The 25671-nt window shown below is 39.6% G+C and overlaps 2 protein-coding genes across 2 annotated transcripts; one reads left to right on the top strand and one right to left on the bottom strand.

The window, feature by feature from the left end:
• Positions 8174-9598, top strand: LOC109235187 (putative septum site-determining protein minD homolog, chloroplastic). The gene has a single exon (XM_019401180.1). It carries the CDS (start codon positions 8316-8318, stop codon positions 9312-9314), a length of 999 nt encoding a protein of 332 aa, XP_019256725.1. The 5' UTR covers positions 8174-8315; the 3' UTR covers positions 9315-9598.
• On the bottom strand, positions 10444-22792 carry LOC109235188 (UDP-N-acetylmuramate--L-alanine ligase-like). The gene is made up of 14 exons (XM_019401181.1): positions 22470-22792; positions 17000-17202; positions 16837-16907; positions 15790-15878; positions 15354-15404; positions 15119-15214; positions 14954-15030; positions 14225-14390; positions 12930-13004; positions 12339-12589; positions 12191-12260; positions 11989-12084; positions 11383-11461; positions 10444-11191 (listed from the first exon to the last, which is right to left on the bottom strand). The coding sequence occupies exons 1-14, from the start codon at positions 22749-22751 to the stop codon at positions 11133-11135; spliced, it is 1665 nt and encodes a 554-aa protein (XP_019256726.1). The 5' UTR covers positions 22752-22792; the 3' UTR covers positions 10444-11132.

A 25671-nucleotide genomic window follows, 5' to 3' on the forward strand; every position in this document is an offset into this window, starting at 1 on the left:
CTGCCTTCTACTTTCATCATTACTAGTACCGCTTTTGTGGGAGCATCTTAGGTTTGGCTCTCCAACTTCGACTAGTATAACTACTTCGGTCCCATAGACCAAAGAGTATGGTGTCTCTCCTGTACTCGTTTTTGGGGTAGTTCTATACGCCCATAATACTTCTGGCAATATCTCCGGCCATAGTCTCTAGGCGTCTTCGAGCTTTTTCTTCATGATGTTTAATATGGACTTGTTGGAGGACTCTACTTGTCCATTACCCGCCGGGTGATACGGGGTCGATAATATCCTCCTAATATGCCATTTCTCAAAGAATTCAGCGATTTTCTTTCCCGCGAACTAGGGTCTGTTGTCGCAGCTGATCTCCTTAGGTAGGCCTAATCGGCAGATGATGTTCCTCCATATAAAAGTGATTACCTCTTGTTCTCGTATTTGGGCGAACACTCCTGCTTCTACATATTTAGAGAAATAGTCAGTTAAAACCAAAAGGAATCGTACATTACCTTGTCCTGATGGGAGGGGGCCCACGATGTCCATTCCCCATCTGATGAACGACCCCGGGGAGGTGACTGGGTTGAGGTGTTCGCCTACTTGGTCAATCATTGGGACATATTTTTGGCATTGTTTGCATTTCTTCACAAATTCTGAGGCGTCCTTTTCATGGCGGGCCAGTAATATCCTGCCCGTATGAGGCATCTGACGAGTGCTAGATAGCCAGAGTGAGCACCGCAGTGGCCTTCATGGACTTTTTCGAGGATGCGCCAGATCTGGTTTGGGCCCAAGCATTTCTCCAGAGGGCCACCTTAAGTCTTCTTGTATCGGTCACTATTGAAGAGACTGTATCTGGTTGCTTGCATTCTTAGTTTCTTGGCTTCTTTTTTGTCGTTTGGGAGTGTTTCGTCTTGCAAATAGGCGATAATACGATTGCTCCAATCTCAAGTTAGGCTTACAAATCTTAACTCGATTTGGTCCAGTGATGAGTTGAGGAGGTGACTACACTTTTATCACCGGTCGCGATGCTTTTGGTAGCTACGGCCAATTTGGCGCGGCCGTCTACTTCAGCATTCTGCGCACGCGGGATCTGATCGAATTGGCATTCGTCGAACTCGGGCAACAACTTACAGATCTTGGTCAGGTATTTTTGCAATCTTTGTTCTTTGATTTGGTAAGTCCCTGTAACTTGGTTGACCACGAGTTGGGAATCACTACAGAGTTTCAACCGCTCCGCTCCGTACTTGAGCGCTAGCCTCAATCCTGCAATTATGACCTCATACTCGGCCTCGTTGTTAGTCATATCTGGAAATCATATGGATTGGAGAACTACTACGCATGTAGGGACCTCGAGCACGAGTCCCAGTCCGGATCCGGAAGTGTTGGATGCACCATCGGTATATAGGACCCAAAGGTCTTGTGTTTGGAGAGAAACTTGGACGGCTTCCTTCTCGACTTCGGGCATTATCTTTGCACTGAAGTCTGCTACGAAGTCGGCGAGCACTTACGACTTTATTGCCGTTCGCGGCTGATACGTGATATCATGCTCGCTTAGCTCGATGACCCATTTGGCCAGCATCCCCGATAGTATGGGTTTATGTAAAATGCTTCTCAGGGGGAAAGTGGTAACGACCGAGATAGGGTGGCACTGGAAATAGGGTATAAGCTTTCGTGAAGCTATGATTAGTGCCAACACCAGTTTTTTGAGGTGCGGTAACTCGTCTCGGCGTCGACTAGTGTTTTGCTAATGTAATAGATGGGAGATTGCATACCTTTGTTTTCTCGGATCAGAACTGCACTTACTGTTACTTCGGAGACGGCCAGGTAAACGATGAGATGTTCCCCGAGTTCGGGCTTTGAAAGTAGGTATGGTGATGATAGATATGCCTTCAGTTCTCGCAAATCTTGTACGCACTCGAGTTTCCACTCGAGGTCGTTGTCCTTTTAAAGCATGCTGAAGAATTTATGACATCTGTCGGACGACTACGAGATGAACCTCGATAAGACGGTAATTCGACCAGTCAACCTTTGGACTTTCTTCTTGGTAATCAGGAGCTCCGGTATCTCTTTGATAGCTTTGATTTGATCTAGGTTGACCTCGATCCCCCGTTGTAACACTAAAAAGCCCAAGAACTTCCTAGAGACCACGCCAAATGCGCATTTCTCTGGGTTTAGTTTTATTTCGTACCGCTTCAGTATGTCGAAAGCTTCCTTCAAATGGTCGATATGGTCCTCTGCCTCTGCGGACTTGACCAGCATGTCGTCGATATATACTTCCATGGTCTTACCGAGCTGATCTTTGAACATCGTCATGACTAACATTTGATATGTAGCTCCCGCATTTTGATCACGTCCAAATGCACACCTCAAAAGAGATATGAAACGGTCGTATGCAGTAATAAAAACCCAACTAAGATTTAGGATCGAATCTACAGGGAGCTAAGATGGGAGCTAGGAGTATATATTTGACGAAAGCAGATAGACTATCTAGTTTGCACTTCCACAACAAGATTTTTGTTTCTATATATAATATTAATCTACTGATTGTGAATTAAAGAGAGAAGACTAGAGATAATTGTTTTTGAGGTTTTTCTAATTGGATTAAAGGCCAAGGGCGGTGACCATAACCTAGGTGTTTGCCTGATGGGATAAAGACTTTAATGCTTATTTTGTTGATTGGGGTGTATTATAGCTTGCAACTCTACATTACCCACTCAATACCTCTCGGTCAGAAAGTGGTTTTGCCTAATTTGTCTTTCTCAAGACCAAATGGCTATCTATCAAAACGGTTGATAAGAGATCAAGTCGGGTTATTACTATCTCTAGGTTGAACCCTTTAACTAGGTTAATCAATCTCTCAATTGACCCAATTCCTTGTTATTTAAGTTATCCTAGACTAAGTCCCTCTTTCTCAAGTAGAGACTTAGTCAAATAGACATGAATCAATGTTTGCAACCATCAATTCTACAATTGAAGCATAAACTTAAGCTAAATAATAAACACCCAACCATAAACAAGCACTAAATTAATCACATATAAGGTTTACACACTAAGGTTGGGTCACAACCATAGTAGAAGTCTAGCTACTCATGATAGAAAGTACAGAAAATAGAGAAGAAGAACTAATTAAACTCATATTGGGAGATTAAAATAAAGAAATCTAACGTTAAAACACCAAAATAATACAAAATTTCCTAAAGTGACAAAGAAAAACGGCTACAACACTTTCAGATCTTCCTAAAGTGACAAAGAAATACCCCTCGGGAGGTTCTGCGACCGCACAATTCCATGTGCGGTCCGTAGATTTCTTCATATGTCAGGAACTGGAGGTCTACGGACGCACATTTCTAAACTGCGGCTGCGAGGCAACTCTTCTGTGATCCGCACAATTAGGACTATGGCCGCACAATTCTTGTGCGGTTCGCATTTCACAGAGGCTCCTGGACTTGGTCTTTTTGCATACTCTCTGATCTTCGACTCTTAGCCCAGCTTTGTCACCGCACAATTCATATGCGGTCTGCACTTTACGCAAATGTCTGCTAAATTCTTCTTCTTTGTTTTGCGGTCGCAAATGGTATTCTACGGTCCGTAATTTCTTCTGCGGCCGGAGAATTCTAAGGAACCGCACATTTAAGATTCTGTTCCTTTTATTGCCTTGTACTTCGGTATACTCCTTTTTGAGTCGGATTTCATCTTGGGAGATCAACTTCCATCATTCCTGCAATTTTGCACAATTTCATCAGTTTCAGGAACACAATTCAATGCTTTTAAACTAAAACAAAATCTAAAAGGCGCTAATAAGCAGTCCAAATCCCCACTTATCACGTTCTTCAACCCAAATCACATGACCTTATAACCATACGTTCCTTGGTGGGTGATGAACGTGGTTTTCTCCTGGTCCTCTTCTTCCATAAGTATCTGGTTGTAGCCTGAGTATGCGTCCAAGAAACTCAATAACTCGTGCTCGGCGTTGCGTCGATGAGTTGGTCGATGTGTGGTAGAGGGAACGAATCTTTCGGACACGCCTTATTCAAGTTTATGAAATCCACGCTCATTCGCCACTTCCCATTTTTCTTTTTGACCATCACTACGTTGGCGATACATTTGGGGTACTTCGACTCCCTGATGGAGCCATTTTCTAATAGTTTATCCACCTCCCCACGGACGGCATCGTTGATGGCGGGGTTGATTTTACGCCTAACCTGCCTTACTGGGGGTAGAACAGGTTGACGTTCAACTTGTGTGTGGCGATCTCCCTAGGGATGTCCATCATATCTGCATGGCTAAAGGCAAACAAATCTGCATTAGTTATTAAGAATTGACTAAATTTACCTGGTTCTCGGAGTTTGCAGTCGATGTAGGCCTTTTTGTTACTGTCGCTGGGGTCTAATTGAACGGAGTTGAGGTCCTCTACGGTCGAGTTCGCAGCTTCGACATTTCGGGATCTGTGATGACGTCCTTGGTCTCTTCTTGTGTAAACCTCGGCCCTGTTGATTATTATGCCTCTTTTTCCTTGTCTTTTTTCTATTGGATCATCGTGCTATCTAAGGTGATGCGGTAGCAATCCTGGGATGTATGCTATTCTCCATGTATGCTGAATGTTCCCCAAGGTGTTAGGAATTTGATTACTTAGTATAGGCTGGAGGGAACGACTCTCATAGCATATATGTCGTCCTACTATGGCGTTGTACGCGGTGGCCTGGTTCATTATGTGGAATGTCGTCTCTAGCGTCATGCCGCCGGCCAAGACGGGGAGTGTAATTTCCCCGATGTCCACTCAACTGCATTATTGAAACCGGTTAGTGTGATGCAGCTTGACACTATCTTGTCCTCGAGTCTCGTTTGGGCGAGGACCCGAGGATGGATAATGCACGCTCCACTTCCATCGTCCACCATGATACGTTTGACATCAATATCTAAAATGCGTAAAGTAATGACAAGGGCATCATTTTGAGGGAAAGTCAAACCGTCGGCATCTGACTCGTCGAAGATGATACTTTCTTCGAGTCCGTCATACCATTCGTGAGTGATAGATTGCTTGAGCTTGTGAGTGGTGGTGAATTTGACGTCGTTGATAGAGGCGCCATCACTGCCGCCGATGATCATGTGGATGGTACGAGCTGGTGATGGCGGCCTCAGCAGACCATGGCGCTCACGTCCTCTGGCAAAGTTATTTATTCCCTTCTCGCTTAGCAGCTCTTTGAGGTGTCCCTACCGCAACATGTTCACAACTTCTTGCTTGAGGGCTATGCAATCTTCTATTTTGTGCCTACGTTCTTGGTGGAACTCGTAAAGGGCGTCAAATTTTCTGGTGCTCGGATAGGATCTCATCTTTGGCGGCCACTTTACCTTCGTTCTGAGTTTTTCCAGAGCATAGACTATTTCTCCAGGTGATACGCAAAAAATTGTGGGTAGATAATAAATGGGGCATACCTATTTCATTCCGGTGAGTCCCTGGCCTCGGCTTGTGTGGGCCTTCTTCATAGCGGAGAAAAGGTGGGGCGTGGTCCCTGACATATGGCTGATGTCGCTCCCTGTTAGGTCGTGAGACCGAGTGATCCCGCTTGATGTTGTCTCTTCGTTCTTTTCTGGGTTCGGCTTGTACCAAGATGAGCCGATGGGTTGGTCCGTTGTGGTCATCCTCATCTGCTCAGACTTCGGTGCAGTAAGCATTATGGATCTCGTCCCAAGTGGTTGGGGGATATTTTATCAATCGGCTCAGCAGTTTCCTAGTCGCTCTCGAACTATCTCTACTCAGCTTGTTCTGCAAAACTGCGACTACATCCCCTCGGACACGTTCGACAGGGTCATCATTACCCTGTTAAATCGGGCGAGGAAGTCCCTCAGTCCCTTTCCTAAGGACTGTTTGACGACAAATATGTCGTTTACTCTTATTTCTGCCTTTGGCTCCGACATGCGCCGTTACGAACTTATCGGCCATTTCCTCAAAAGTTTTAATGGAATGGGCTGGTACTGTGAGTACCATGTTAATACCCCCCCCCCCCCCCCNNCGTTAGTTAACCCCTACCCCCCCCCCCCCGTAGGGTTTCCTGAACTTCTTCAGCAAAATGGACGACACATGTTCCCTGGTGAGGTCGTTGCCTTTCACGGCGGTGACGTAATGAGTCACATGATCTTCGGGATCGGTCGTTCCGTCGCATATCTTGAGGTAGGGCGGCATTTTGAAGGTCTTCGGTATGCCATGCGGGGCCGCTTCTTCGTTGTACAGTTGTTCTACTGACCTGTCGGCGTCCCTCTTCGGCAATAGCTTAGGCGCCCCCGGTATCTTGTTGACTCATTCTTGGTGTTCCTTCATTTGATCCCTGAGTGCTTTGTTTTCGTTCTCCATTTCTTCCATCCTTCTTAGAACAACGACGAGGGCGCTGTCACTTGCATGGTTAGTAACGTTGTGAATTATACCTGGTGTTAGAGCAACTAGTCGGTCACCCTGTTCGTCTGCTCGTTGCATTGTGTAGGTTCTTGCAGCCGTGCATCGAGTGGGCTTGTTGAGCATGCTCACTAGCGTATCAGTTAGCCATGCTTCGAGGAGCTTTTTCACGACTAGTGGCGCCCCTTCTTCTATAGACGTCGAGGCCCCTTTCCATTAGATTTTGTTGTGCTACGATGGGGAGGGGGGCGATCTCTCGTGCCTGGGGGAGGCAGCGGGTGTCACGTCCTCACCTAATATCTCACAGCTCTCGTTGATAGCGTTCATGAGGTTGCTGGGGAGGTTAGCTGTTACTTTAGTCCTCTCTCCTTGGGTACCTTCCATGTGGGTTTTTGTTCGTACGGAGAAAGAGAAAGATCTTGGGGTTTGTGGGGTTAGTGACTCACCTTAGCTATAGATCTAAAGGAAACTAAAAAATTAATTAAGAAATTCCCACAGACGGCGCCAAACTGTTTGACCAAAAATTAGTGATTTTGGCTCAACCAACAAGACTTATATAAAGTGAAGTTAATCTTAATAAAAAATAATATCCAGAAATAGAATTACGTGTATCAAAGCCACATAACTAATATATTCTATCTGGATGGTAGTGAATATGAGCAGTGATGATAATATCCAATGATCCAAAAAGAAAGAATAAGACGTTAAATAGTAATAAATAGCAATAAATGGCATTTAAGTAATAGAACGTGTGAGTCACCCGAAAAGAGATGGGATCAGTGATTATTCCTTCTGACAATGACGAATGATTGATACGCCTTTGGACACTTGGGTCGTTCTTGGATCCGGTGGAAATGCTAGACAAGAATCTTAATGAAAATGTTGTTTTTGTATATATGCGATAATATTTGATTCTCTTAACAAAGTCAGTATGTTCTTTACAAATGAATATCTCATGTCCCCTATCATTGTGCCTCCTTCTATTTATAGAGAACATGTTCTTAGAAACTCTAATAGTGCAAGTGTAGAAAATATCCACTAGAATATTCCCTTTAATATTCCTATCTTGAAACTAGCCGTTACATCTCTGTCAAGGGTGTTCGACTTCGACCTCGATCTTTGATGACTCCTCGACCTTAATCCTTGCTGACTCTTCGACCGCATCCTTCATTGTTTCTTGAACCGCTTCGACACATGACGGCCTATGAATGTTTCATGACTTAAGCTTTTTAGGGATGAGTCTTGACTCATACAATAATCATAATGAATTAACATAACTTGTTGGATGCACTAGGTCGGATAAAATGTATTTTCCAGCCAAAATTCATCCGCTTATTTATTACTATATCAAATATCCAACGTTAACGCTTAACGCTATATCAAATACATTACACATCATTGATAATTTTATAGTTATATGAAAATATCCATAGATCTTTAACTTCTTTTTGTAGCACATGCAAACAATTCAATTTATACTTGGATTTTACATAGCAAATTTAATCTTTATCGAATGATGATGGAAACTTTTATTAAATTAAGTTTAGTTTAATCGACTTCTACGAGTAACGCATCATCTTTTCTAAGTTACCAATTCAAGTTTAAGTGCACGCTTGATAAATTTTACTGCTGTAATTATACAAATATATTTTTTAATGTATAAAAAATACTACTTTATACATTGAAACATCATAAAATCACTGAAAATACTTTAATATTAATATCGTGTGCATCTTCATTCAAATTATGCGAGACAGCCAAAAGAAAAAGAAAAAAAAAATTAAGATTAGCTGCACAATAGATATTTCCCGTTCTTTAGTCATCACCTCAGTGCCGTCGCCTTCCCCTTTCTACTAACAGAACACATCAAACATGTTTTTCTGAAGTTTCCTCTCTTTCGCTCAATACAACAATACTATCTCATTTCTTCCACACGAAAATGTTATCTCTGCAGCCACTCTCTAACCCTAAACCCTCCTCTCTCTACTCTTCCTCTTTTACCCCTCCCAATTCCCTTTCCCCCAAAACCCTAAAACCCATTCCCACTCCCAAACCTTCTAGAAACTTCTATCCTTCCATCCATTCCATCCTCCAGTACAACCGCAAGCCTCAGCTCGCCGGAGAAACCCCGAGAGTTGTCGTCATTACCTCCGGAAAAGGCGGCGTCGGTAAGACCACTACCACCGCCAATATCGGCCTTTCCTTAGCTCGTCTAGGCTTCTCCGTAGTGGCCATTGATTGCGATGTGGGTCTCCGTAACCTTGACCTCCTTTTAGGGCTGGAAAACCGGGTCAATTACACCGTTGTGGAGGTTCTCAATGGCGATTGCCGTCTCGATCAGGCCCTTGTTCGTGACAAGCGTTGGTCCAATTTTGAACTGTTATGTATTTCCAAGCCCAGATCCAAATTGCCTATTGGGTTTGGCGGGAAAGCCTTGGTTTGGCTTGTGGACGCCTTAAAAGCCCGTGACGAAGGTGCACCCGATTTCATTATCATTGATTGTCCAGCTGGTATTGATGCTGGGTTTATAACAGCTATTACTCCGGCAAATGAAGCTGTTTTAGTGACAACGCCAGATATTACAAGCTTAAGGGATGCTGATAGAGTGACTGGATTGTTGGAATGTGATGGAATAAGGGATATTAAGATGATGGTGAATAGGGTTCGGACGGATATGATAAAAGGGGAAGATATGATGTCTGTATTGGATGTGCAGGAAATGTTGGGGCTTCCTTTATTAGGTGTGATTCCTGAGGATTCGGAGGTTATTAGAAGTACTAATAGAGGTTATCCTCTGGTGTTGAATAAGCCGCCAGCTTTGGCAGGTTTGGCATTTGAGCAAGCAGCATGGAGGTTGGTTGAGCAGGATAGTATGGAGGCTGTAATGGTGGAGGAGGAGCCTAAGAAACGCGGGTTCTTCTCATTTTTCGGGCGGTAGCTGGATGTTTATACTTTTTTAAGTAGTGGCTTTGGTGAGGTTTCTGTATTTGTTTGGTTGTGTTTTTGGAAGGTCCTATGGAGCAAGAAAACTGTGTATAGTAGAGAGTTGAGGTTTGCATTCTTCCTTGTGACTATTTCAGGATTCTATGTTGGATAGTCAAACATTAGTGCAGTTATTAGGAATTTGTACTTTTTGTTTTGGATTTGAGCTGAACACTGTATCATGCCCGTTTGCACGAAATATGAACTTTTTTCTCCACCAATCTAGTTTGAGTTACTGTATTATGTATCCCTACCTAAGTTTGGCTGCTCTCTGTGTAAGTCCAGCCTGTGATCTCCACTTCTGTTCCTATTGCTTGCTTTGCCTTAGCAAATTTTGCTTAAATCAGTGCTCACTGGTAGATTTCAATAAGTTTCCCCCAGCAGTGGGTGTAAATACATGTGTTAGTGTTGAAGTATGCAGCCTCATTAGATATGCACAGTGCTTCAATTGAAACAGAAATTAGTTGAACTTCAATAAGTCATCAAATCCTTTGATAAACAGTGTATAATAATATCACTAATTCTATATGCATATAATGGGAAAGCTATTTTTCTACAAAAAAAGAAGCTAAGGAGGTGTCATAAAGTTAGAAACCAAACTATTGCCGATATGCATACACAAGAACCATTAATGTCAGGAGGTGCTCAAGAACTTCACTACTATGGTTAAGCTTTCTGCAATTGTTTGGTTGTGTCTCTGTAATTATGTAGCCCTACCTAAGTTTGGCTGCTCTCAGTTTAGGTCCTGCCTGTAACTCCGCACTTTTGTTCCTACTGCTTGCTATGACATGCCCTAGGAAATTTTGCTTAGATCATCGCTCACAATTAGATTTCTGCAAGATTCCCTCAGCAGTTTTCTCATTTAGATATCCATGGGTGTAAATACCTGTCTTAATGAGAGAAGAATGCATCCTCTTTGCAGCAGCTCATTAGAATATGGACGGTGCTTCAATCCAGACATGGCCTGGTTGGTCTTCCATATGCATTGAATAGAATTAATTAGAGACTTACAATGTATATAATATCACATATGCTGTATGTACATAATGGGAAAAGCTCATGCTTTCCTACAAAAAGAAACCAAGGAGGTGATCATTTTTTTTACAGGGTAAATAATTTTATTAATAATGAGAAATCTCCCATATACAAGCACCATATCAAAAAATAGATAAATCTACAACATAATGTGATTCTCTACGGACGACACACTATCTTCCTTTACAAACTGAAATTTCATGGATGCACCAAAAAGAAGCTAAGAATGAGAGGATCACTCTTCAAATGTAGTCGTCCTCCTAACCTTTTCAAAGACCTCCTCTCTTCTTCCACAAGATCCACATGAGTGCTAAGCAAAGGAGGTGGTCATAAAGTGAGAAACCACATTGTTGCCGACATACATATTCAACAATCAATTACCGGGACGTAACAGCCGAGAAGATTCACTGCTACTGGGGGTGCAGTGCGGTACTTTCTTACTCCATCCCTTCTATACCATGCCTAGGTCTTTTCCTTTTGATTGTTGTGTTTGCTGCAGCAGAGAAAGCAATCATTGGATGCATATGATCTCAAGCAGTTAATCATTATCATCATATCTGCATGACGACATCTTCCATCACCAAGGTCACGCTTGGCACCATCTATTTAGTGCAGATGAATGTGCACGGTGCTAGGACCCTCTGCTTCTTTAGCTGTTTTAATTTGAGGCTGTGAAAATTATAAGCGTTTCCATGTCCCAGAAACGGAAATTTTTGCTGCCATCTTGCAAAGCAGCGTATTATAGCAATCTCTGCTGCAATTCAGGTAGTAGTTTATGACCCACCGAAGTTATGTCTCCTGAAAGAAGATATCAAAATCAGTCTCATAATAAGAAGCCAAAGATTCTTGTGCCTTTTTCTATTGCTTATTCCTTTATTTCTTTTTCTTTCTTTTCTTTTCCTTTTCCATCTCGGCTAAGAATGGCCTCCCTAGACAACGGACTACTGTTATACAAGGGCTTTCAGAGTCGTATATAAGAGAATGTTCACCTGCTCCTAAGGTCAAGATAACAGTTTCATGATCGGGATCCTTGGATATCTGATCAACCAGCATTTCCAGCACTTGTATCTGGTATGTTTACACCATAAAAAGGGGGAAATTAGAAGAAAGGTTAACTTAACCAAGATGAACCATAAGCTGCCACTGACCATTCAAGCTGACTAGTCCAGTACTGTAATGGGAGTCACTCTTAAAACATTGGCAATAAATATTGGTTATCATGAAGAGAATTTTCCATTTATTAATTAGACCAAAGAGAATTTTGAAGGGGAGCCTTGGAGCAATGGTAAAATTGTCTCCGTGTGACCTATAGGTCACGGGTTCGAGCTGTAGAAGCAGCCAGTAATGCATGCATTTGAGTAGGCAGTCTACATCACACCCCTAGGATGCGGCCATTCCCCGGTCCCTGCATGAATGCAGGATATTTTGTTCATCGGGCTGTCCTTTTTTAAAGTAGGCTGAGTACTTACTGGAAGACTGACTTGTTCTCATATCCAAATAATTAGTGACTACAAGGAAAGGACAACAAAAGTTTTGAGGTAACTACAACATTTACAACCGTGAGGAAGTTTTCTTAGTTGCAGAGAGTTCCGTACCAGGGTAGGGATAAACTCAGATGGTGGGCCAACTATAGACATTGCAAGATCCCTTCCATTGATCTTCCAAAGATTTCTTTCTCTAGCTGCATAAATCTAGCAGCAGAAACAAAAATTATATCTCCTTTGCCAAGAGAAAAGGAAAGGGGAATATAGAAACATTATCACTTAAGTAGCTTTACAACTCAAAGTGGGATTATACCTCAGTAATCACAACCCTATTCGCATTAGTGAATGCAGTAGCAAAGTCATCTTTCAATGCTGCTAGGCGACTGCAGATTATGAAAATTTCAAGCATTGTGCAATCAATGTAATTGTAATCTGGAAGGAGAATACTTTCAGGTACATACCTGTAAGTATGAGGCTGAAATATTACTATAAGTTCTTGAAATGGAAATATCTGGCGTGCTGCCTGAAGAACGGCTTGAATTTCGGTGGGATGGTGAGCGTAGTCATCATAAATATGGCACCCGCGTACAGTACCAATCTTCTCGAAACGTCTGGAAACACCTTTAAATGTTTGCATGTGAAGCTGCAAAGAAGCCATGGAACTAAGAAATTGTTTCTGATCCGCAAAAAGAGCATGGATAGTTGCAATGACCTGCAGGTTGGAACGTCCACAGCAGCAACAGAACACATCAAACATTGTCTTCACTTGGAGTGGACGAACGAAAGAATTTGCACGCTAAAACATGTTTTCTTCTAATACATATGCCTAAACTATGAGATAATCTTGAGCAGCCAACAAATTATTCTCCATTTTGGGGCCCATCTAAGTTCAAATTAAATCAAAATTGATTAGCTGTACTGGCTTTGTTTATAGCCAAAAGTATTTGAGTAAAGTTCATCAAATAAAATAAAAAGAAAAGAAGGAAAACAGTTCTGCAACTTTTAAATGTCGACTTACTCTAAAAAAATAAAAAGATAAAAAGTTTACTTACTGCTAATGAATTAAGAACATTGTGGACTCCAGGAATCTGTAGGCTGATGTCCGCAATATGATGTCGCTTGTGAAACTGAATAATGAAATTAGATCTTTAAGCAACAATCCATGCACAAATATATGAGGTATTCCATATGCCAGTAACTTCAAATAACTACAGGGGGTAGGTATAAAAAGAAGACAGCAAAAACTTTATTCTCCATGCCGTTATACTTTTGTATTTATCTGCAAGAATATTGTGCAACGTACAAAAGTTGTAAGGCTTCAACTTCATCAACAGATATAAAGTTAAATTGAAAATTAAACCATAAAACAAATTTTATGCAGAAGACCAAGAATCTATTTGTTTGGTAATATTCATGTTAATATATAGACTTTTAAGTTTTAACCTACATGCAAATCTGAATCGCCTAAAATCAAATCGAGAAAGTATAATTGCTCTTTCAGTTGATGTGACAGCGCTGCAAAATTCAAGACACAGTCTAATTTTCTATGACTGAGATTCTTTAATATATTTGATCTAAAAGTTCCAGTTCACAACTGGCAATATTTCTATATAGTTTCTAAATATACAATATCTTTTCAAAATTTAAGGGAGCATTTGGTATGACAGAAAACATTTCTTTCCCCTTCCAGGAAATGACTTATTTTCTGGTTTTTCTGGAAAATGTTTTCTGGTGTTTGGTGTTTGGTTGGAGAGTAGAAAATTTAACTCTTCAATCCTACTTTATTGTACTCCAAATTGCATAGTTTTTTCGGTATGGAGGGAGCAAGAAAGGAGCTTATTTCCCTAATGTTCACTTTATTTTGTGAGGTGATGCATTCTGTCATAACCTTTTGAAGAACCAGAAACAAAATCAGGAATTGTTTTGAATTGGACTCTCCAGTTAATTTCAGAGAGAATAATCTACAGATTTGTAGACCATAGAGGAAGAGAGAAGTTACGATATGCACTTTATGTTAAGCTTCTGAAAATTGTTCTTTCACTTTCTTGAAAAGTGAATTTATGGATCATGCAGCATAGAGTTGCCAACTCAAGTACAAAGCAGGAGTAGAATACGCGAAGCATTTTCACCTCCTTAGTCATAAGCTATCCACAAGTTCCCTGTATGTTATTGTCAAATGATACTTCGAAAACTTATGAATGTATTTCAGTTTTACATGAAACTATGTTTCATCTCTGGACGTGATAAAGGAATCAACTCTAGAATCTGACAACAAAATTAGAGATGAGCGAAAATGGCCTAAAACGAGTGCTTCTGGAAGGGCAGAGCTAAGAACAAATGTACTCACCAGCTTATAGTCACTACCTCCACAACAGTTTGGGGATATTGATAAGGGATGCCAATCGTTACAACTAGAAATTCCGTAAGTTGAAATCTGGAATGCATCATTCCGAAGAATTGAACTAGGATCAGAGTCTGAGTCCATTTTGTTGACCAAAGAGCATGCACCTAGACTGTAATCACTCAATCGGGAAAGTATTATTGGCAACTACATTAGACATGGAAATTCAATATTTCCTTCTTTAGCCTCAGAATTAGATCAATTTGCACGTTCTATACCTAAAGATAATAGAAGCCACCAAATAATAGTTCATAAAAAATATATGAAAACCTTCAGTAATAGAACGATCAATGTATAAGAGGAAAAACATAATGAGTTCACTTTTCTGGTAGTGGGTTAATGTTCCATATCCTCATGATGCAGCAACCACAAGTTGGTTGGGACATATGATTCTATAAGAACCATAGTCAGTGAACACTGCTTAGAACATGAGGACCCTTAATATCTTCATAATAGTGTTTCTAAAGGCCAATGACCAACGAAGTAGTAGCAGGTGCTTAAAAAGAAATATGGCATAGTGATTGTCCTCCTTCAGGAGATGTTTCCTATGAAGAGTGAGTAAAACATTTGTCGAAAAATCTTCAACAAATTTCCGTTTAAGCAAGAAAACTTTGTTGGTAAATCCATTCAACCCATGAAATATATCAACAGTGGGACAAAGTTAGCACTATATACCTATCACCGCATAAAATTAAATGTCCTCCAACCTTTATCTGCCCTATGAACTTCCGGAAAATAGTTTTAACTGCTTCCTGATATAGAAAAAATCTGGTGATTTTCCAGAGACAATAATTTAAATATAAAATACTTGGTTAACACCAGAAGCAGTGAATCACCGACCTCATCTTGGAAAATGTCTACATGCTCCCAATCTATATTTGTTACCACAGCTATTTGAGGTGTTACTCCAAGGAAGCAACAGTCATACTCATCAGCCTACATTGAAAAGCACAAAGATCAGACTTACAGGAATAACAAACTATGATAATCTTGAGTGATTCCTATAATCTTACAAACTAAAACCAACTCATCCGATTAAAAGACACAAGAATAGAGGAGTAACAGTATTGGATACCTCCAATACAAAGTTGCCACCAGTTCCACAAATGATGTTTCTTTCAGCAAGCTGCAGAAGACAGTTATGTCAAAAGTAAGTTTTGCATGTAAATGAAAAATTTCAGAGTGGGATACATAAGCTCTAATGTGAACAAAAACAGTTTTGCAAACACCATTGACAAACTCCCAAAGAGCATAAAAAAGGGCAGTCTGGTGCAAAAAGCATCCCGCATTCACGCGGGGTCCGGCAAAGGGCCGCACCCCAAGGGGTGTGATGTAAATAGCTTATCCTAAAGCAAACATTAGTGGCTGCTTCCACGGCTCGAACCCGTGACCCTATAGGTCACACGGAGACAACTTTACCGCTGCTTCCAATGGGCATATCCGGAAAAACTTTGCACAGAAAGCAAGTAGTACAATATCACTTCTAAGAGGAAGAGACAGAGTAAACCTACCTGTGGTACCCAAGCCCCAATTACAGCTGTAAGATCATTCCCCATTGCATTTAAGACATAAGCAAGCATACTAGCTGTGGTACTCTTCCCTGCATTGGTCAACATATCAGCAGAAAGTGGAAGAAGTAAATTTTGGTGGTAATTATCACATATTCAGAGAAGGTCAAAGTCATTCTGACCAGACTAAATAACAGAAAATATTAATGGTCCAAAGGCCTTGAGCAATTGGTCTCAGCTGATAGATATCATATATTCAGAGCCAAACATTGGTCTGGCGTTTACAAGTCCTATCCATGCACTCACAACATGAATTTTTACCTATTAGTTGAATATGTTTTTGCTAATAACATAATTGTTCGTTAGTAACAAACGTTTTTGCTAATTACATATTATAGAGAGCAGGCATGAACTCCAGATATTAGCAACCTACAGTATAGGAGCCTAGAACTCTCCTCTTCCAAATGTTGCCTAATCCTTGTCTTTTCCTTTCTTTCTCAGAAAAACCCCCAATCGGTGGTGTTGCTCTTCTCCCTTCCGGATACTCTCTGCCTTGAATCCTTCTTCACACCTAAGGCTTTTGCAAGACACTTGTGTATGCAGTTTCCACAGATCAAATCGCTAAGCCAATAAAGCAGACAGGTTTCAAGGTTTGGCAGAGAGCTGATTAACACAAGCGAAATGGTTTGTGCTACAAGCGAACTAGTGAAGTTTGTCATATTTCAGGCTTCTTCAGAAATACAAGATTACATCGCGATTCTAGTCAACATCTCATAAAAGGATCAGTTTGGTAAATAAGGACGTTCACATTGCACATAATTACAGAATCCTCATGCTTTTCAAACAACTGATTCACCCAAGAGAAATGGCTAGTACAATGTATATCAAACCTCAGCAAACTTTCCACATATTTTAGGCTTCCGTGTAATGCAAGCAAATATTGAGAATATTTCAGGATTTCAGAACTTTGCCATGTTTAGCAAAGCTCAGACATAGAAAAGACTTTGTCACGTATTAATATCTCAGCAAACACCAAAGAAATAAGATTACCATGGCTCCCACTGACAGCAATGAGGTTGTAGCTTTCAGTGATCCTGCCCAACCAAGCTCCTCGCTTGTACCTACAAGAACAGAACACCATGTCTACTATCTGAATTCAAGTGTAACTTGGATAATGGAAGTACAATAAAATAATTAAGATCACAGTACTCACACAGGTACTCCAACAGACTCGGCATATAAAATCTCGACATTGTCTCCACAAATCGCGCTCGACACAACAAGGGCATCAGGCATCGAACCGTTATGCTTTCTCAAACTAAGCTCAGAATGGCCTGTATACACTCGGGCACCGGCTTCTCGCAATGCGTCCATGGCTTTATTCCACATTATATCAGAACCGCTGACCTCGTAACCCTAATGCATTTCAAATTTAGCTTAGTTTTATTATACCTACCAGCACATTAGACGAAAATGGAAGAAACAAAGAAAAGTAATTGTCTTACACTAACACCCAGCTCACTAATTCAGCCGTCCAAATAACAAAGGATAGTTTGATTCACATACTAGTTACGCTGGAACTGTACTAGTACATATATGGTCATGCGGTGAATAGTAATGTAAGGATTGTTATTTGTTGAAGAATAATGTGTCTAAATCAAATGTTGTATTAGACTATTAGTTATCACGTATGAGCAATTTTTCGCCGAGATTATTTCTATTTCTTCTGCCAACGAAGTGATCCCTAAGAGTTTAGGGAGGTGTGACCAGCTATTTGTGAAAGTGAAAATGTTACTTCACCCGACCAAAAATAAGACAGGGTTTTGTAGTACCATAGTTAAATTATCCAATTCAACATGATTTCACAATCACTAGCATATAAAATTAACACTTCCGAAACTCCATAGTAGGTAACATCTTGTTGACTATGGTAAAAGCTAACAAGCTGATGTAACTAGAGTCAAGTTAGGAGTGATTAGGTGGTTAATATTATTTAGTCAGTTAAGCTAGAAGATTCCAGAAGTTAGTTAATACTATAGGTGAGATACTGAGTGTACAGTGATTGAGTTCAAATTTGATATTTTACAAAATCACATTCTCTCAGATTAGACTCTTCTTCTCAAGCTCGTCTCTGTTCTAGCTCAAATGCCATTTCCATGGCAGTCAACATGTTATCAGAGCGGTGAGACTCGATCTACGCTCAATCACTAACTCAATTTCATTCTTCTTTTCTAGTGTTGCTTCGATTCTACAGAAGACCTGTAGAATTGTCTTCTAGTGACACGTGGTGAAATTAGGGTTTGCAAGTGTTGAATCTAGGTCTGAAATTCTGCTCACCTCAGCTCAACAATGGCGATTGGAGGTGATGTGAATGCTGCGACCGCTGAAACAAGCGATGGCACAACTGCTACTGTCAATATTCCCACAATTGATCACAATCATCCTCTCTTCCTTAAACCAATAGATACTCTAGGTAGTACTCTGACTTCTCTTCAATTAACTGGATCAGATAACTACGCTTTGTGGAGTAGGACTATGAGGATTGGTTTGCTATGCAAGAGTAAACTAGGTTTTGTGGACGGACGATTTCCTAAATCAAAATTTGCACCTGAACTGTATGATCAATGGGAGAAAGTCAATGTTGTAGTTCTCTCATGGATTATGAATGCAGTTAGACCAGGCCTATTAAGTGGTGTAGTGTATGCATCTGATGCTCACAAAGTGTGGGAGGATCTAAAAGAGAGATTTGTAAAGTGAATGGTTCAAGAGTTCTCTATCTCCATAGAGAAATTCATACATTGACTCAAGGAACCATGAACATATCTGATTATTTTTCGAAACTGAGGGATCTTTGGGATGAGTTTGATGCTCTCATGCCCTGCCCTGGTTGTCCTTGTCCAGAATCGAAGAAGAATGCTCAGCACTTTGAACAACACAGGCTTTTGCAATTTCTCATGGGCCTAAAAGAGTCATACTCAGAGTCCAGAAGCCAAATTATGATGATGTCCCTAATTCCTAGTATCAACAAGGCCTATTCTCTACTGGTGGATCAGAAAAGTCAAAGGAGTTTGGCAAATTTCTCACAAACAGTTCAAGTGTCTGAGACAATGGAGAGTACTTTACAGTAATAGAACCTCTGTTAACTCAGGAGGTAATTTCAAACAAAGGAGAAATCAAGTACAATGTGAATACTGCCACTACAAATGACATACTAAGGAAAATTGTTATAAGCTAATTAGCTATCCAGCTGATTTTAAACCTAAGAAGAAAGGAGGAACCCTTTGTCTATATGTTAATCATGCTAGTGCTGAAGTCCATCAGCCAGGAGAAGGGCCACAGATGCAAGCTGGAGCTCAACATGCAGTTCAACATGGTAGAGGAGATCATTCTGTAGTGTCTCAACCTGTTATTATGCCTCAATATCCTATGATGTCTATGATGCCTCACTTTGCCACTTATTCTCAGCCTCCACCACCTGCACCCTATCTCACACAACAACAATATCAACAGATTGTTCAGCTGCTCAACAAGAGTGTTGAGGAGGGATCATCTTCCAAGGCTGCTGCTGCAGGTTCTCTGATAGCTTTACTATCCAAGTATCTTAATCATAACTGGATAGTAGACAAGTGTCTCAAATCACATGACATCCAATCTACAGATGCTAAACAACTATCAGGTTTTACCAAAACATCAAAGAGGCACGGTTCAATTACCAACAGGAAATGTAGTGACAGTATCACACTCAGGAAATACTACAGTACTTAAAGACCAGAATATTAGTGATGTGTTGTTTATACCTGACTTTAAGTACAATCTATTGTCTGTTTCTCAACTTACCAAGGAATTACAGTGCTTAGTGGCATTCTTCCCTGATTTCTGCATATTTCAGGACCTCTACAATGGTCGGGTGCTAGGGATTGGTAAGGAAGAGCATGGACTCTATCTGCTGAAAGGGAACTCACTCCAGAAATCACAGCTGTTAAATAAATGTGCACACACAGCTAACCTTAGTTCTGAGTCCATTAGTTCTGAATCCACTCACCTATGGCATCTCAGATTAGGACATACTTCTACTGATGTAATCAAAAGGCATGATGCACTTCGAGTACTGAAAAATGTAGGTTCATATCATTGTACTGTGTGCCTTGTAGCAAAGCAATCAAAGAGCTCTCCTTGCAGTCTTGCTAGGTTATTCTTCCACACAAAAGGGATACAAGCTCTAAAGTCTGCACACCAAGTCTTTATTTGTGAGCACACATGTATTTCAGGAACATCTCTTTCCCTTCAAACATATGAAGGATGTTGGTACCCCTATATTTCTTATCCTTGACTTGCTACCAGCTGCAGAGGCCTACTCACAGGGTGCTTCCTCGCATCCCTTTGCTACCTGTCAAGAACTACACCATGCCACTTCATATGTCCCTAATAAAGAGCATCAGCATAGTGCCACTTCATCACCTACTGAGTTTACTTCTTCAACTTTAGAGTCTCATGACCAACCTTCTGAGGCTCCACCTCCTAAGGAGTTAAGAAGGTCCATTAGAGAAGGGAAGCAACCTGCCTAGATGCAGGATTATGTGATTCCTGTCAAGAACAAATCTTGTCAATATCCTATGGCTTCATATGTGTCCTATGCTGCTATTAAACTGCCTTACAAGCAGGCTCTGTTAGCATATACAGCCATCAAACAGCCTCAGATTTTCAAAGAGGCTGCTTTGGATCCAAAATGGGTAGAAGCAATGAAGCTTGAAATTGCTGCTCTAGAAGCTAATCACACCTGGAGTGTTGTGGATCTTCCTCCTGGCAAGGTCCCTATTGGTTGTAAATGGATATTCAAGATCAAATACCAGGCCTCAGGGGAGATAGAGAGATATAAAGCTAGATTGGTAGCTAAAGGCTACAATCAAAAGGAGGGACTGGATTATACAGAGACCTTCTCACCTGTGGCAAAGATGGTGACAGTCAGATCAATAGTGGCCTTGGCAGCATCCAAACGCTGGTTCATCATCAAATGGATGTCCATAATGCTTTCCTGAATGGTGATCTATTAGAAGTATATATGCAACTTCCTCAAGGGTTTGCCAGACAGACGGAGAATTTGAAGGTCTGCAAACTACATAAGTCCTTGTATGGGCTTAAACAAGCACCAAGACAATGGAACAAAAAGCTGACATAAGCTCTAGTTCAGATGGGGTTTCAACAAAGTCATTATGACTACTCTCTTTTTACTAAGAAGGCAGGCTGTGATATCACTATAATACTAGTATATGTTGATGACTTATTGATTACAGGCAGTAGTTAACAATTGCTAACTCAGACAAGGAAAGAATTACAAACCAAGTTCAAAATGAAAGACTTGGGAGAATTGAGATTCTTTCTTGGCATTGAGTTTGCAAGGTCCGGATAAGGAATTGTTATATGCCAAAGGAAGTATGCCTTAGAGCTCATTGCTGAATCAAGATTAAGGGGAGAAAAACCTGCAGGTACTCCTCTAGATTTCAACCAAAACCTCACTTCAGAGGAATATGACAAGTCTGTTCAGAAAGGCATTCAAGAGGATCTCCTCAAGGATCCAGGGCCATATTAGAGACTTGTGGGAAGACTACTCTATCTCACTATGACTCGACCTGACTTAGGATTTGTTGTTCAAGTACTAAGTCAGTTTATGCACAGACCAAAGGTTTCACACATGGAAGCTGCCCTTAGAGTGGTGAGATATGTTAAAGAGGCACCAGGTCTGGGCTTGTTCATGCCTGCTCAGAACACCAATCAGTTACTGGCCTACTATGACTCAGATTGGGGGGCTTGTGTACAAACTAGGAAATCGATAACAGGGTACTTAGTAAAGTTTGGAGATGCTCTAATCTCGTGGAAGTCAAAGAAGCAAGGGATAGTGTCAAGAAGCTCTGCTGAAGCTGAGTTCAGAAGCATGGCATCTTGCACAACTGAGATTATCTGGTTAGTAGGACTATCCAAAGAGCTGGGAGTTGAGGCACAAGTGCCAGTGAAGCTAATGTGTGATAGCAAGGCTGCAATCCAAATTGCAGCTAATCCTATTTTCCATGAAAGGACAAAACACATAGATATAGATTGTCACTCTGTAAGAGAAAGAATAATGCAGGGCCTGATACAAACTGAGCATGTGTCAACCAATGAACAGCTAGCAGATATCCTTACAAAAGGTTTGGGAAAGGCACAACATGATTACCTGCTTCAAAGACTTGGAGTGAAGAATCTGTATTCAACTATCAGCTTGAGGGGGAGTGTTGACTATGGTTATAGCTAACAAGCTGATGTAACTAGAGTCAAGTTAGGAGTAATTAGGTGGTTAATATTATTTAGTCAGTTAAGCTAGTTAGTTAGCTGGTAGTTAGAAGATTCCAGAAGTTAGTTAATACTGTAGGTGAGATGTATATATATATATATGCTGAGTCTACAGTGATTGAGTTCAGATTTGATATTTTAACAAAATCACATTCTCTCTGATTAGACTCTTCTTCTCAAGCTCGTCTCTGTTCTAGCTCAAATGCCATTTCCATGGCAGTCAACACATCTTAACTTTTTTCTAGTTACAAACAATTAGTGTTCTTTAAAATTTTCGTAAAAGCAGCTTGTCACCAAATATATAAATAGTGAGGGAGAGAGAGAGAGAGAGAGAGAGAGAGAGAGAGAGGAGAGAGTACTTGTTTGAGAGCAAGCATGGCGAGAGCGGACAAACCACAACCTCCGACTCCAACAAAGTGTATCCACTCCTTCCTTTTCCGCTCGCTTGCATCAATGACTTCACAATTTTCCCATTCCTTAATCACTGCGGGGAATTTCAAAGTAACGGAAGCTGTTCGAACATAATTTAATTTGCGACGCCGAAGAAGCATTTGGCGGCGATTTGTGAGCATAATAGCTGGAGAATAACTGAAACATTTTGCCGGGTAATTCAACGGTGATTTTACCGCCGGCGGTTCCATTTTTTCATTTTTTGGAGACGTGGCGATACTTCGCGGCTCAAAGCAAAGTCACGCCATGTTTAGTAATTCAAATTTTGAACTCCTAAGACAGACTGTGGGCCGGGCTCATTACTCCTTTGTCATCAAGTCCAAAATAGTAAACTACTACGGGCTGCCGATTGAGTTCGGCGGGGTCCATCGGTCTTTACTGGATCAATTATTAGGAGTAGATTTTTTAAATAAAATCTAAAGTTTTCAATAAAAAATTATAATTGTAAGTTTTAAATTTTATAAAAGAAATCGAGCATCCAACGAAAATGAATAAATTTATAGATATAAAATATATTTATATTTTAAGTTTAGCAATATTGAACATTAAAAATTTTAAGATTGGGCCTTGGAATAGCTACAAGTAGCACCCAATCTTACTCTACTACAATGAAAACTAAACATGGTCCAGCAATTTTTAGCACTAAGCCACTAATGTAGTAAAAACAGCACGGTCTAGCCAGTTTTCGGACTGGTCATTCAAAAATAGCCAGCGTTTACCAAGTCAATAAAAAATAGCCACTATTTTACTGCAACAGAGACCGGTCCAGCATAATATACTGGAGTTCGGTGCACCTGTATATGAACTTCCAGCATATTATGCTGGAACTCCAACACACGGAAAGTTCCAGCATAATATACTGGAGATTCGAGCACTTGTGTATGAACTTCCAGCATATTATACTGGACCGGTGTACTTTGCTGGAACTCCAGTATATTATGCTGGAGTTCTAGTGTACTTATGCGGGAACTCCATCATATTATGCTGGAGTTCCGGCATACTTATCCTGGAACTCCAGTATAATATGCTGGAGTTCAAGTATACTTATGCTGGAACTCCAGCATAATATACTGGCGTATTTTTCGGGTTTTGAACAGTGTTTTCACTCAGATTTATCTTTACATGAAAAGTGGCTAAATTTCGATTACTTTTGAAACTGGGCTATTTTTGAACGACCGCTTGTAAATCTAGCTATTTTTGAATTTCTCCCGCTAATGTATGTTTTTTCCATTATTTTTTTCCTTCTCTTTATATATTTATGATATTTAAGTCAAATATAAAGTCTGTATTTTTTCTTTTTCAAAAAGTCTAGTGATGCTAACTGTTAATTTTTCCAAAATTGTAGGACTAATGAACAGCAAATTTTTTATTAACAATTTAGTAACCGTTCGAAGAGGGGTATTATTTTTGGTAAAGAGCATGCTAGGAGTACACAACCTGTGTTATTGTTTCTTTTGCCCTGTAAATTAAAGTTCTTGTTTGAGAATGGTAAGTTGGACCTTTTTATAACAACATCATCTCCTCATATAACAGTCATTTACTATAAAATTAATTTTTTTGCGAAACCAATTTTTTAAGTTATATTTACCTCTCTATAACAGCTTTCTACCTATAAAAGCAACATCTATATCTATAGCAGAATACTCTTTGTAAAATTACTCATATATAACAGCCATATAGAATCTTTAAGATTACTAATAATAATTCTAAAAATCTGCACACAATTTTTTCTATTGAACTAAGTTTCTATGTTGCATAATATATAAGATTTGAAAATTTACACATGATATTTTTTTTGTTGGATAAACGTCAACAAATATTTTGATAGAAGATTCAACTGTTAAGCTCTTAGATTGCCTTCAAGGGAAAGCTATCGACTATCCTTCTGCTGAAAGTTTGGACACAAATCTTGCCTAATTCAATCGTTATATCTCTAGTAAGAGAAAAAATTTGCGAAACAAGCTACACCTACAAAGTTCTTCCATCAATCTTGAAAGAATTTATTATTTTAGTAGCTTTAAAATGTGTGCCTTAGAGTTTAAATCTTTTTACGTTTAGCTATGAATTTATTAATAATATATTAACTTTTTTAAATATTTAATTAGTGCAATATGCATATCTTTTGAGATTTTAATTTGAATAGTTTTTTTTTTTGTCTTTTATATGTAATATCAAAAAATAAATTAAATTTTGAATAATTTTTATCTATAACAACAAAAAAATATTTAACATAAAATGTTGTTATAGGTGTATAACAACCATTCACTATAAAAGCAAAAAATTATTGGAACAAACGATATTGTTATAGAGAGGTTTAACATAAAATGTTGTTATAGGTGTATAACAACCATTCACTATAAAAGCAAAACATTATTGGAACAAACGATATAGTTATAGAGAGGTTTGACTGTATATGAAAATTTAGTAGCTTAGTTAGTTAGCTATATTGACTTTTACCTTGTTAGTGAAGATTTGGTTCCCCACCTTGTAGTCGCCTCTCCTATTTTTCCTTTCTCCTACCCCTGTGAAATTAAATTTTCAAAATATAAAATTGCATATATACAAGCTCTTGTAATAAAAATCAGACTCATAGAATATATAATACATATAATCTATTATTTATGTGTTATTAAATCCTATTATTGTTTTACATAATATATGAGACATTCTAACGCAATCAGCTTCTTAGGTGAAATAAATTAAAATTAATTGTATTGTATAATAATAGGAAACTGAAATGATTGAATGATCATTATTTTAAAAGGTCTAATTTTAATTATATGCGTTAAATAATCGAAGGTTTGGTATGATAAGAAAATAACTCGCCAAATATAAATCGGTGATCCAAAATAAGTTATCAATGAAATTATTTACCCGTAAAACGATACGGTTGAATTTATACGTGGTTTATAGACAGAAGAATCGATTTGATCCCAAAATAATAAATAAATTAAATAGAAATGCAAGACTTAGCGTTGAAATCGAGATAAGACGGTAAATAGCCTAATTCAGGGAGCGAAGCTTCCGAAGACGGTAATAACAATATTAATAAGCCAAAAATAAAATATTATTGAGCTTTTGAATAGTATATAGCATAAGTTTGTCAGAAAA

This window comes from Nicotiana attenuata, chromosome 12 (assembly GCF_001879085.1).
Source record: "Nicotiana attenuata strain UT chromosome 12, NIATTr2, whole genome shotgun sequence".
NCBI lineage: Eukaryota > Viridiplantae > Streptophyta > Magnoliopsida > Solanales > Solanaceae > Nicotiana > Nicotiana attenuata.

Excerpts from the sequence above, each read along its gene's own strand:
- LOC109235187 (XM_019401180.1), top strand. The coding sequence starts at position 8,316 with ATGTTATCTCTGCAGCCACTCTCTAACCCTAAACCCTCCTCTCTCTAC.
- LOC109235188 (XM_019401181.1), bottom strand. The coding sequence starts at position 22,751 with ATGGAACCGCCGGCGGTAAAATCACCGTTGAATTACCCGGCAAAATGT. Across the intron at positions 16,908-16,999 it reads GAGTCTGTTGGAGTACCTGT|GTACAAGCGAGGAGCTTGGT; the intron begins GTGAGTACTGTG and ends CTGTTCTTGTAG. Across the intron at positions 15,031-15,118 it reads TAGACATTTTCCAAGATGAG|GAAGCAGTTAAAACTATTTT; the intron begins GTCGGTGATTCA and ends TTTCTATATCAG.